Source organism: Poecile atricapillus, chromosome 6, assembly GCF_030490865.1.
Source record: "Poecile atricapillus isolate bPoeAtr1 chromosome 6, bPoeAtr1.hap1, whole genome shotgun sequence".
In the NCBI taxonomy this organism is placed as follows: Eukaryota; Metazoa; Chordata; class Aves; order Passeriformes; family Paridae; genus Poecile; species Poecile atricapillus.
The window spans coordinates 11,261,220-11,274,480 of NC_081254.1; the positions used below are offsets into that span (position 1 = coordinate 11,261,220).

The following is a 13,261-nucleotide window of genomic DNA, read 5'->3' on the forward strand; positions in this document are numbered from 1 at the left end:
AAGGGTTTTTTCCAGGTATTGACAGTTTCTGACAGTGCCTAACCTTGTAACAGGAGTATGTTATTTTCCATGATGAAATTGACCTCCTCATGGAAAATAAACCTGCCTATAGGACAAGAAAGAAGCATTTAAATAATGAACTAGTTGCAGAACACACTGAAATTGCACAGAAGAAAAAATAAAGAAAATTTCTTCCCGGTTCAGCACTTGTTACTGGAAATAAGTGCTCTTTACACAATATTGATTTAACATGTCCTTCCAACTTACCTGTCCAAAGACCACACTTGGAAATCTTGCACACATTTCTGTACTTTGTTGGGTACAGAAGTTATTCTTAAAACTTGACTAAACGTGACAAGCAATAGTTACTGGGTTATGAGTGGCTCACATTTTTCTCTTAGATACGAAGTTCAGCAGCAGTCTGTTGGCTAAGCCATGTCTGAATTCAGCAATGCTTTCATTCATGTAATCGACACTACTGTCATGACTAACCCTACTAACGTCACTTGATCAAAGTACTGCACGTAATCCTGCTAACGCCACTGTGTTTAGTGAGCATTTCTCAGTTGCAATGTTGATTTAACTAGACTAAAATGACTTAATCTCTCTTCTTGGGTCCCCTCAACTGAGTAGATACAATAGTTTAGAGTTTCCCAGTGAACTGCACTAAGATTTATGTTAAATGTTTCCTTTTAAGTGAGTTATTTTTATAGTAATACACAGCATGGGGAAACTGAAGGCACAAGGAAACAGGAGGGAGCTGGTTGACCAAAGGAAAAGCAAAAGCAGCATAACCATGTGCTTCTGTCAGTATTTTTTGCCCGTTTCAGGTAAAACCAGTCCTTACAGTAGGTGGGGCTTTGTTGGGTTTTAGACCGGGTTCTTTTGATGCACAATCCAAGAAGATCTCACCTTTTCCTGGCAAATGCAGTCCAAACTAGTGGAGGAACTTTCAAGCAATGCCACTTTAGTGCACTAAAGTGTACCAAGCTTCAAGAATATTTTAAAAGTACTGTTACCGAAATGTTCCCAGGACAGCAAGCAGTGAAAGCCAAATGCCATGCCACGCAGTAAAGCAAGGGGGCCCCATGGCAGGCAGACACCTGTCAATTAACAGCTAAAATGCACTAACAGCTACTAGTTTGATCTAGCACATCCCAATCAAATCTGTCACTATCTCAAACCCACTGAGCCTCATGTGAGCTGCCAAAAAGAACTGCTGTGATTTAACCCCAGCTGGCAACTAAGCCCCACCCAGCTCCTTGCTTACTCACCCCCAGTGGGATGGGGGAAGAATCCAAAGGGTAGAAGTGAGAAAACCCAAAGAGATAAAAACAGTTACAGAGGGAAAACAAAAGCCATGAATGCAAGTAAAACAGACCAAGGAATTCATTCACCACTTTGCATGGGCATGCAGTTTTTCAGCCATTCCCAGGAAAGCCAAGCTCCATCCGGCATAACAGCTACTTGGGAACACAAAGGTCATCACTCCAAAGATGTGTTCCCCCTTCCCTCTTCTCCAGATTTGCATATTGCTGAGAACGATGTCATATGGCATGGAATATCCCATAGGTCATTGTGGCCAGCTGTCCCCTCCAAACCTCCTTGCACATCCCCAGTCTCTGGGCTGGTGGGGTGGGATAAGGAACAGAAAGGAGCCACTGACACAGCAGGCTCTGTGTAAGTGCCGCTCAGCAGTAACAGAAACATCCTAGCAATACCAATAGTGTTCTCAGCACAAACCCTAAACAGCCCTGTAAGAGCTCTTCTGAAGGAAATTAACTCTATTCCAGCCAAAACCAGCACACACAGGAACTCTGTGGTCCAGTATTTTAATGGGCATTAACACCAAGTTAGTGGCAAAGAGGTTTTTCCATACCTTTCCCTGTGCAAGCCAATAGTGTGCACAACAAGAGGAAAAGAAAAAGCCCGCTGATGTATCCCCATTCACTGGGTACATGTGGGAATGCACACACAGTTGCAAGCCAGATAGGTTTTCTAGGGCTAAGATTTCAAAAAGCAAATTGAAATACATTTCTCCAGGCATAGCAATGTAAGAGAATAAGAAAAAAATTCAAGCTAGCTTCAAGTCATTTAAAACCAGTAAATTTTCATTGCAAAAGGGAATATTTAATTGAATATTCCCATTCAACTAGAGTCAGAAGTCATTAAGCAATGAGTTAGCCTTCAGGTTAGTTTTTAGTTTGATCAGTAGTCCACGAATCACCAATGTAGACTGACCATGCAGTAACCACTTTCTTCCTCATCCTACCAATCATAAAAAACACATTTCAAACTCTCAAGAAAATTTCAGTGTTTTATAGGTGCTAAAATTGCATTCTGTAGTAACACGGAAGCTTTATGAAATCTCCTCAGTGCAAAAGGTATGAACATCTAAGAAACTAATTCCAAAAGACTTGTTTCTAAAATTCACCTACTCTAAGGCATAGGGAAAAAAAATCCTGATAAAGCACTCATCTAATTGAAATTTCATGCTACTTTGAGAAAACGTAAGACTGAGTCTGCTTCCAGTTGTGCCAACTTGAGAGAGTCATTGCTTTTCTTCTGTTTTATCTTCTCTGTCTCATTCATGCAGCTCCCTAAGTCTTCCCACATGCCTCAGCAGCCCTGAAGAACAGTAACAGAAAAATTATAGTTTCTCCCCCATCCCAGGCCCCTCAAGCTGAAAGGCTCTCATACCTTTTAACTATAATTTGCAACTCTATCTAAATTCTTACCTTGAAATATTCAAAGGTAATCAGTATTCACCATGTCTAGGTTGGCTTCCTATGGCCACAGGCAGAACTAGGATCAGCAGAGAGCTGCAGATCACTCATTACATATTTTGAGCTTAAGAGCAGAGGGGCCATCCCAGAAAATGTGCTGTTCAGAGGACTTGGTGGTCCCTAGTGACACGCTGGACAACACAAACACTGTACTGACACAAAACACTAAGTAGAATCATTCACTTTTATGGCTGATAGATCAAAAGATTAAATTTGGGGATAGACTAGTTAGTCCTCCTTATCTTACACTTTTTAGTTGGCTTTTTTCCTATTTAGAGACAGGTATTTTGCATAAGACCACAGGAAACTGTTCCAAAGTATTCCTACAAAACTGCTTCTCTTCATTTGCTGACTCTAGCTAAAACCTGTTGTGAAAGCAGCAGGAGCAAAAAATCTCAGGAAATCATTTTTGTGCTCCCTATTTTCAAGTCTTTACTCTCAGTAGATTTGGATGATAGCAAGAAAAAATTTCTTGTCTACTCTACTGGGTTTGCCTGCTAATGGAGAATTAGTTTCATCTGTAGAAGGGAACTAAGCTCAAAGGGGCCAGCAGGTGGGTGTATCCAGAGTTCCCAAACTGACATGCTAGAGCATGAGTTACCCAACCAGTTGAATTAAAATTGTAAACAGCTGCAAACAAACTTCTGCAGATGTTACTCATGTATGCTTCACACCCATAATTTGCAACTCAAGTAATGCCAATATTTATGTACTGTACATACTTAATTATGTTGCTATGGAATGCAACACTCCTATAACTCAGGCTCAGGATAAAGAGGTTTAATTTGCTTAAAAGCATGGCTCTGGTTTGAGCCTTTACTTGCCTATTATAATGTCTGTGGCCACTGCAACCAGGCAGTGATTTCAGTCCTCACAGCAAAAGCAGGGTTTAAGACACACTGTTATTCACTAAGCCAACAATGTTGGTTATATTTTACTGTACATACACTCAAAGTTTCAAGAACAGGACTTAAGCATTAGGAGACAATAGTCAGGTTTTCAAAACTACAACCATAGGTGAGAGATCTGCTGAATACAGACTGGAAAAAATACTTGAGCTTTCTGGATCTGCTGAAATTTAATTATAGCACCTGCTGCTTCCTGAGTAACAGAGCTTTTTTTCTTGGCAGCTCAGTCTGATGCAGTGTCACAGCTCTGAACATCACCACCTAACAGAAAATATTTAATACTGTATCTGCTAGCTCCTACAAGAAAAAAATAAATGGCACTGAGACAGTGAAGAAGTTCCAGAGATTATTCTCTTTTAAGAACATTTAGTTACTACGATCAGGTTAATACTTTTAGTTATTTTTTTCATTCCCAGAATGAAAATTCCCTTAAGATACAACTAAGATTGAGAGTCTATATCGGTATTTTAGGAAGGTAATTATAGCATCTCTAATTACCATCAGAACAAGCTTTACAAGCTTTTTTAGTAACTCCATGCAACAGCCGCATGATTAGAGAACATTAAAGTTTAAAATCTGAATCTCAATTACAGCAACATCTACTTCTATGTCCATTATACCACTACAGGGTCAAAAAAGCTGTTTAATTCTCAACTTCCCCACTTGAATTAAGTTTATCCCCAACTGAGAATTTTCTAGAATTAAAACCATTCTCCCTTATATAGTATGATATTACTGTAAGGCTTTTTCCTTCTCCCCGTAATTTCATGATATATACATTCAAAATTAATTAGAACCATTTTCACATAAAATCTCAGGGACTTAAAGAATAAAAATTAAACAAGAAACACATGAAATGCAATTACAGAATAATATTTGCAGCATATAAATATTTAAATTTTTAAAAATTTCTGTATTTAGCAGAACACCCACAGCTCTTTTATGCTGTTAAAAAAAACAACTGAAAAAGCTAGTCAAATTTGTGCTTCCTGTACTTCTGTTTCTCAGTGTACTGTAACATGTTCACACATAAGAAGCTGCCATTTAATAATTTTAAAAATTATTATTTAATCAACAGAAGCTGAGGTACTTCCATCTTCAAGAAATACTATTTAAGAATACCCTCCTCATTTATCTGACTTCCAACTTTGGAGGGAGGAGCTTCTCATCCTGTCCAAATTCAAAGCAAGAAGTGACATTTCATTTTCAAATGACATCACAACTGACAGGACCTACTGGTCACATATCCTCCCACATGAAAATATTCGCCTGCACATTTTGAGAACTAAACTAAATTTGTCATCCTTTCTCCACTCACAAATATTTTTTTTTTTTTAAATGAAAAATTGTTAAATTGTTATAACTCAACACAACTGGGAAGATAATAAATCTTCTGGTTATGGACAACCAAAAAAAAAAAAAAAAAAAAAAAAGCAGCACCTTAAAAAATTACTTCAAGTGAAACTATTGTATAACACAAGTAATCAGTCCATGAGGAATTATTAGAACTCCTAAGGAAAAAGTAATTAAAAAAACTTTCTCAAGCTGTTGGACTGATGAGCACATTCTGAACACATGTAAAAGACAGTTGCTAAAATACCATGCAACTGCCAGATCTTTCAAAACATGTGGAACTCAAAGGAAAAGCAGCAATACAAGCTCATTTCCCTCTTTCTCTTACTAGAGCAGTTGTGGGTTACAATGATGGTGAGACAGGGACTGCTGTCACCAGGTAACACAAAAAAGTTATGCAAAAAGCTCATGAAAAGGCCTTGAGCACTTGAAATGTCCATCCTAGACATTCAGGTCATAAAAGCTTCATTTAATGGAGATTACATGGAGCTCCCTATTGCAAACTTTTACCTGGTGGTTACACACAATTTTTGCTGTTTGCGCATTTTTAAAAGCCTCAAAATACTGACTACCCTATAATAACAGATAAACCACATTTCTCTAAGATCAAGAAAATGAATAAGGTCTTTTGAAGCTATGAAAGGGCAAATTCATACTGAGTATTACACAGCTGGGGAAGACTGGGGTGGGATTGGAGGTTACTTTTTTTTCCAACTAAAAGAAAATCTCACTAAACCAAATTCTATAAAGGCACTTATCTTTATAAAGACTATACCAATGCCAAATTTGAAGTTTTAAGTTCAATCCTATAATATGATAGATATTTCTTGGGAGAGCAAAGGTAAGAGACCAAAAGAATTCCCCTCCAAATACCAGCAAACCACAACATAAAATACACAAAATTTACTAATTCTTTGTTTAAAAATCATCTCCAGGTAACGCATCTATGTTACAAGTCAGGTCCTCCATAGCAGTCTCCATAGTAAACCTGAAAAGTGAAACTTCCAGTAAAAAATACAAAAATTTTGCACTTTAATATTTTACTTTTCCAGAAATAATATTAAAGGCCAGTATATGATCTCAAGTGCAGATATAAACTGGGAAAAAAGCCCTGTTGCATATATAAGAAGAAACATCAATACTGAGGAGCTCAGTAAAATAGGAACTTTGTATTGGTTTCAGCATTATTACTCACCCGCTTTGGCCCACTAAAAATCTTCCTGGTGTTTTCCTTAGATTTATCACCTTGTTTATTTGTGGACTTCTTATTGCCTTCAAGCACACCAGATGCATCCTCTGAAAACTCCAGATCTGTTAAAGGTAAATATAGACATGAAACAACCATTTTAGAAGCTGTTGAATTGCTAGAGCATTTCTTGTGTCTGACAATTCCACATGTATAGCTTCTGAAATTATGTGATGAACCATCAACCTTCATCAGAAAAATCAGTTTTAATGCCAAGCACAGTCAGGTTTGCTGACTGGACTGCAGCAATACATAGAAGTGTGACAAGGTGCACAGTCACTATTAGAGCACCTCTGGCCCACCAGGTAGGCTTCAGGCTACAGCTTCCCATCCCATACTCCTGTAAATCCCTGGGTACCTTTTACATGAGCATACTAATGGCTGGCTTACTGCTACAACTCTGAGCTACAGATGAATAAAGCAGTAGATTGGGTTCTTCAAAAGTGTGAGATTAAGAGACTTCGCAAAACACAGTACAATTACAGAAGAACTGATCTTGCTTTACTTCTCGTGAAGGCAGCCTGTTTATATTTACTTGTTTTGCTGTAAACAGAAAAGAAATATGGTCATCAGGAAAGAGTCAGCTAGAAGGAACTGCTGATACAGCCTTTCAATGGATTTAATACTTGCATTACAACTGATTCCAGTACCCTATAACTGAAATCAGCAATTCACTCATCAAATTAAATTTTTGTCCTTAGCTTTTTTAAACTTGTTTTATTTGAAGCATCATTCCTTGGAGACAAGGGACACACACCACAAGTTACAAATTTCAAGATGGAAATAAAGACATGCACAGAGAAGCAGTGGTTCATCTGATAAACTGTTTAGATAACCAATCTATTCTTAAGAAGCTGTTGCTGTTTGAAAATTGCACTGCAAAAACACAAGCAGGTAAGATGGGTTCTCTAATCCCAAGTACATAGGACTAGCCAAGCTGGGTAACAAGGCAAGCAAAGGCAAAGCAGGTAACGAGATTTCTAATGGCATTCTCAAGGATACAAAACTGATCTGAGGAATAGAAACGTTCTTAAAATAAAGCTCCACAGTTTCCCAAATTGCAATAAATTTCAACAGGCTTGGCAGCACCAGGACTGGCAGGATGCCTGCTGCAAGGCACCTCCTGGAACCAGCTTCTCACATTCTATCCCACTGGTTCTTCAGTGTAATTATGTCATGTGAGCACAAGAGCCTAAAAACACAGCATCAACAGCCCCTCCGACAACAAGTGACTTTAAAAGATGTTTGATAAAATTAGCATAACTGAGGAAATACTACAGTCCAATTTCCATTAACTTAAATAAAGCAAAACTACTTCCAAATCTATGTAAAAGACAACTTAGCTTTTGCTGAAGCCAATTTAAGGAGTAAAATCAAATTGCTCTGATATACATCCTTACAAATCCTGAAACATTTCTGAAGAAGCCAGGCCCTGAATGCAACTCTTAAAGAAAGTCAAACCAAGAGAACTGGACCCTCCTATTGTAGATTGAAAGCTAAAAAGTAATTTACTTGACAACAGCCATGACAAATATGGAAGTCACTCTTAGAAACACAAAATGTTTCACCCATGAAATGAGAACAGTAACTTGCACTCTGTGCTAAGATTTGGACATGGCATTGCCTTCAATAATGATTAACAATGCTTTGGATCAACTAAGCCACAATTTAAACTATCATCTTAAGTTTCCTTGTTTGAATTCTACTCCTATGAGATTCTGAACTATACCATTTAAATTAGGTGACTATAAACTCAAAGAAACTTCTTGATAAAAACATTTCAGCTCCTACTTACAACAGGAATTCTGCACTTTCTGATGTTGCTAAGACATTGAACACATACTAGCTCTGTACGATTACCTGGAATGCTTCTATCTGAGCAGCGCTTTTGGACGCCTTCTAGGTATCCTAAAAGCATTCTGCATACATTATCTTAGCAGACTTTTAAATCTAAACTAAACAGGGTCTGGGGGAGAAATCTTTTGTTAACATTAAGTGAGTGAAGCAAACACACAAGTAGTTTGTTAAGCAGTAGGTCACTTCAGTGACCCTACTGAAGCTTGATTTCCACTGGCTCTCTCCTGTATGGCTTCTTCAGGGGGGTTTTTCCACCTCACAGAGAAATTGATCATATTGACCTTTTTCTTAGTATGGCAGCATCTAAGGCCTTTTCTCCTCTGTCCAATCATTTTTAAGGCATTTATAATCTTTAAGATAATTTATCTCTCTTGGAAAGATGTTCAGAGACCAACTAAGGCAACAACTACAGTAAATTTCCTCAGGAACAACAATGTAGTTTTGTTTTAGTGTCTCAGGGTAATGCTGCAAAAGGTTTTGAAGTCCAAACAGGACTCTGTCTTTGAGGACTTTGATGTAGTTTTAACTGGCTTAAAATATTTACCCAATGAAGGTTACTCAGTTTTTGAGACGATACAAAGGAATTAAAAAAAGAAAAAGGGAAGTTGGCTCACCAGAACTGAGTGCTGGATGCTGATATACAAAAGCTACATTACCTAAAAAGATTACAGGAATCTCATCTTGATCACTGGAAGGACAAATGAATCAATGACACAAAGGTTAAGCTGTATATGAGAACAGATTTACAAAGAAAAAGACAAAGCTGCAATACAGATTTCTCTTGGATACAACTCCCCATTGATTATTACAGTCAAGTCAATCACTGTCTTCCAGTATTAAAAGCTTCTCCTCACTGGAGTCATCCTGTACTCTGGCTACTGAAATGACAAAAGCTATGTTTCAAATCTAGCAAAGTCTCACCAGTACTTTTAACCCCTGGCATTCTGGCCGAATCCAGCTGGGAGGCTCAAAAGCCAAAGGGGCTTTTGCTTCAATGAATTCGAAGTGTTTTCAGAGGAATTTGAGAGAATTTTAGATTGCAATGGCAAAATAAAAAGTAAACTTTTACTAGAACTCAACACATCAGCAAAATCTAAGGGAAATAAAGTTATGAAGTATTTTCATTAAAAAGAGACGTATGGTAACAGCATCTAGGAATTTAAAAGGTGGAGGTTTTTTTCAGAGTTGGGGGGTTTTATTTGCTTCGCTTTTGTTTGAGGTTTTTTGGTGGTTTTTAACCACTTCAGCAGAAAAGACTACCATGGAAGTGAACAACAGAAAATGTTTTTCAATAAAAGACAGTCTAACCAAAACTGAATTTATCTGTTTAGCAATTTTTTCTGCACTAACAACACCATTCCTGTAGTCTTTGCACTTTCTTAAATTTCATTTGTAGAAACATATAAGTATGTATTGTTAAACATACTTTCCCCTCTGTGAACAGAGGGACTAGAAAGAATAGCCTTTATAATATTCCATTATAAAACCTCTTTCAGATGTTTTAAATTAAGGTTATAAAATATATTTCATAAAAATACACCTAGATTACGGCAAGTAACCAAATCAGTATTATGGCTAAGTAAGGCCATGAGATAATGCATCAAAAGCATCAAGCTTCTTGAAAAACTGATTGTGCTATGTAACATTCTTTATGCACAGAAAACCAAAATCAGTCTTGGGATTTTCCAGAGCTGAAATTCAGAGAGGCAGTTCAGTATTTCCCCTGTCATCTGGAACAGGAGCACTGGATTTTTATCTGGGTATTTACTAATTAGTACAAAGAAAGAAGAGCACATACAGAACTCAGGTAGCATTAGCATCTCTCAGTACTATTCATCATTTCAGGACAGAGTTTTATTGTGCAAGATGTTCTGAAAGCTGTTTCTCAGGCTTGGAGTCAAAGCTGGCATTTTTCATGGATACAGAAGTCCATTTTTCCAGTATGCAAAGACAATACCTTAGAGCAACGTCACATTTTACTGCAACTTCAGGCTTAGATCTAGAAGTTCTTGAGAAATTCTCAGGCTCAGCATCACTATATTTAAGGACTCTTCATCATGATTGTTCTGAGCAATCATGAAGCTCAAAATACACAAAGGTCTGAGAGAAAATAGTGAGAACTTCAGCAAGGAGTCCCTCAAATTTTAGGGCAGCATCAGACTTCCTATTTTCATAATCTATGCTACAGAACATCACCCTTTCAAATTTCAGAAAAAAATGTGCCAAGTCAAATCTCACCCACCAACAGCAGCACAAAATAAGAATCAAATGAGCAAAGGAGATGCAAAATAAAGGGGAAGCATCTCCCAGCAGAGGGACTGAGAGCTAGCTCTTACCTGAAGTGGAGAAGTGCATTAAGAACTAACAAAGCACAAATTTACATCTCCCTGTGCCATGGAAATCTCAGGAAAATATTTCAGAGAAACCATCTGTGATACCTGGGAGTATAAAGGCCTGCTTGGTGAATGCAGTGCCAAATGCAAAGTGTAGATATTTTGAGACTTCTGAGGACAGTAGCTAAAAGGATAATCTGATGGGTCAGCATCTCAGCTGCATTAACTGTACAAGCAAATCTTTTCCCTTGGAATAAATGGCTGAACAAAGACTCATTAGAGACCAGGACTAAGAGTACTTCTTAAGAAGCCCTGTAAGATAAACCATTTAATGGTTAAGATAAATTTGCCAACGAGGCTGGAACCCAAGTGTCTCATCGTAAGTAAATTTTATGAAAACAAATCATGTCCTTTTTTGTTTGAAAACAGAATCTTCTCATACAATATCAGTATCCATTTGTTCCTCTCAAATCCACAAAAATACCCTAGCAGTGACATTTACATTTGATTAAAAGGCTTACAGAAAATTCTGGTTTTAGAAACAGCTATAATTAGAACAGAGGAATTAACATTTTTTCCTCTGAAATTTTATTTCTGGATTATATTAGCAGAAGCTATTTGTAGGAGAAAAAAAAAATAAAAATCCCAGCTTCTCCAACATTTGCAAGGCTAGATTGAAACCCTCTCTCCCTATCACAATGAAATCCATCTGGCCCAAGTCTTAAAATGTAACAAATTCAGTGAGTCAGTAGAACTTCTCATGCTTCATGCTCCAAAACGGAGGACCAAAATGTTCTGTAGAACAGTAGCAGAGTTTTGAAATATTTATTCCAACACAAGTGATTCTTTGGCATTAGACTTTCAAAACTTAAGAGTTAAAAGCAAACTTCCACCAAAGTTATTCCTTTTGTTCTTCACCAACACACAGGACCCAACCAACCACCAAGCAAGTCTAATTTTGCAAAGGATTTTAACCACCAGAACTTGCTCAGCAGCTGCCACGTGTGTGAGTACACACACACCCCACTCCCAATCTGTACAGAAGGAGATAACTAAAAACTGAAAACAAGAGCAGACACAAATATGCAGTGGCTCTCCCAAAACCAGTTATCTGACTGGCACTCCATAGGTACCCACAGCCTCTCCCTCAAGTCATGCATCCTCAGATAAGATGGAACTTGAGAAAGGTCCAAACTGCCTACAAACACATTCAAAAGCAGAAAAGTATCTTTTTCTTTCCCATTTCTTAAGAGCTACTTAAATGTGCACACTCAGCTCTGTAATTGTGGGCTGATCTGGAGGCTCTGTGGGAGGATACCTGCCTTCCAGGCACAGATACTTATGCTCAACACACCAAAAAGGTACAAATCTTCTGTGGAAAAAGAAAAAAAACCTCTACCTCTGGAAAGAGATCAAGGGGTATAAAGCACACTTCAAGAGAGATACGAAACACCAAAAAAGACCACAGGAGAAGTGAGTTTAACTGTTAGATTTCAAATGAGTTTAACTGTTAGGTTTCCAAATCAGCGGTATTGTTTGACGAATTCTTAAGTACACTGCAAAAAGAACAAAATATTGAATTAAATTAAAATTAAATGTCACTCATGTACTCTGTAAGAGTTCTACTGACCTGCATTAGTGCTGAGCTGGCTATCCTGGGAACAGTTTTCATTGCCATCAGAGGTTGACTGTAGTGAAGCAGATGGTACAGTTCTACTTCGCTTTTTGTTGGCTTTCCTTTCTGCTACCTGCCACTCTTCATCTTCGTCCTCGCTTTCACTTAAGTCATCAAACCCAAAGTACTTGATTTTGTAATTGGAACTCCCAGAACTTCTAGAGGCACCTTCATCTCCCCCTCCCTCGTCTTGATCATCAAACCCAAAAAATTCTAATTTGACATCCTTCTTGGATTTGGTATTGCTTGGTCGGAACCTGGTTGTAGTTTTTGTGGTGGCAATGTCTGCTTTTTTCCGTAAGCGCCCAGCTTCACCCAGGTCAGTCGGGGCTGCTGAGGTGAATTCATCCATGCGCTCCATGGTATCCTGGATGGTGACATTGCAAACTGACAAGCAAGATGGGTGGAGAACAGTGTAGTCTCTAGTCCGTCCAACTGTCCCTCTAAAACTGGTCCCACTACTTAAAGAAACTTTTTTTCCTGGGTTCAGACCATCATTATTTGACTCATTATTTGCTTTGGATAAAGACTGACTAGTGCCATCCATCAGCTTGTCAAAATTTGTTGCCCCCTGCAGTTTAGCTTTGTTGGATCGACAGTATGTCCTACAGTTGCTTGGCCTAGGTATAGTTTGCACAAGTTCTTCACTAATGGCTTCCTTTGGATTTTCACTATCTTCTTTATCACACTCCTCATCCTTGCTCTTCACCTCTGAGAGATGTTCATTGTCAAAAGCTAATATATACTCTCCAGTTCTGGTGTCTTCAGTTTCATCCTCCCATTCATACAAGTGAGTTCTTAGTGGCCCCTTGGTCTGAGATGTATCTGATGAAGAATCTGTTGTTTTTCCAACATGGGAATCCCAAGAATCAGGCAAGTCCTTGGCTTCAGTGTTGCATCCAGAAGTGTCTGTGGTCTCAGCATTGGTTTTATTACTGTCTCCAGCACTGTCATAGATGAAATGACTGTTCCCATTGTCTTCCTTCAAGTTCTGGATTTTATCTACAAGAAAAGATATATTTATTATTAAAATGAAATAGTAAAAAAAAAAATAGTCACCCATGTGGGCAACTTTAGAAAGTTACAATATAAAAAAAAAAATT

The 13,261-nt window shown here is 38.0% G+C and overlaps 1 protein-coding gene across 5 annotated transcripts in view; it reads right to left on the reverse strand.

Annotated features, from left to right (window-relative positions):
* Nucleotides 1–13,261, reverse strand: part of WAPL (WAPL cohesin release factor) — a 63,196-nt gene that overhangs the window by 32,962 nt on the left and 16,973 nt on the right. For all 5 annotated transcript variants that reach the window (XM_058840690.1, XM_058840689.1, XM_058840687.1 and 2 more), the window contains exons 3-4: nt 12,114–13,160; nt 6,243–6,358 (exon numbers count right to left, since the gene is read on the reverse strand). In XM_058840690.1, the coding sequence (XP_058696673.1) occupies nt 6,243–6,358; nt 12,114–13,160 (1,163 nt within the window). The remainder of the gene's footprint in view (nt 1–6,242; nt 6,359–12,113; nt 13,161–13,261) is intronic.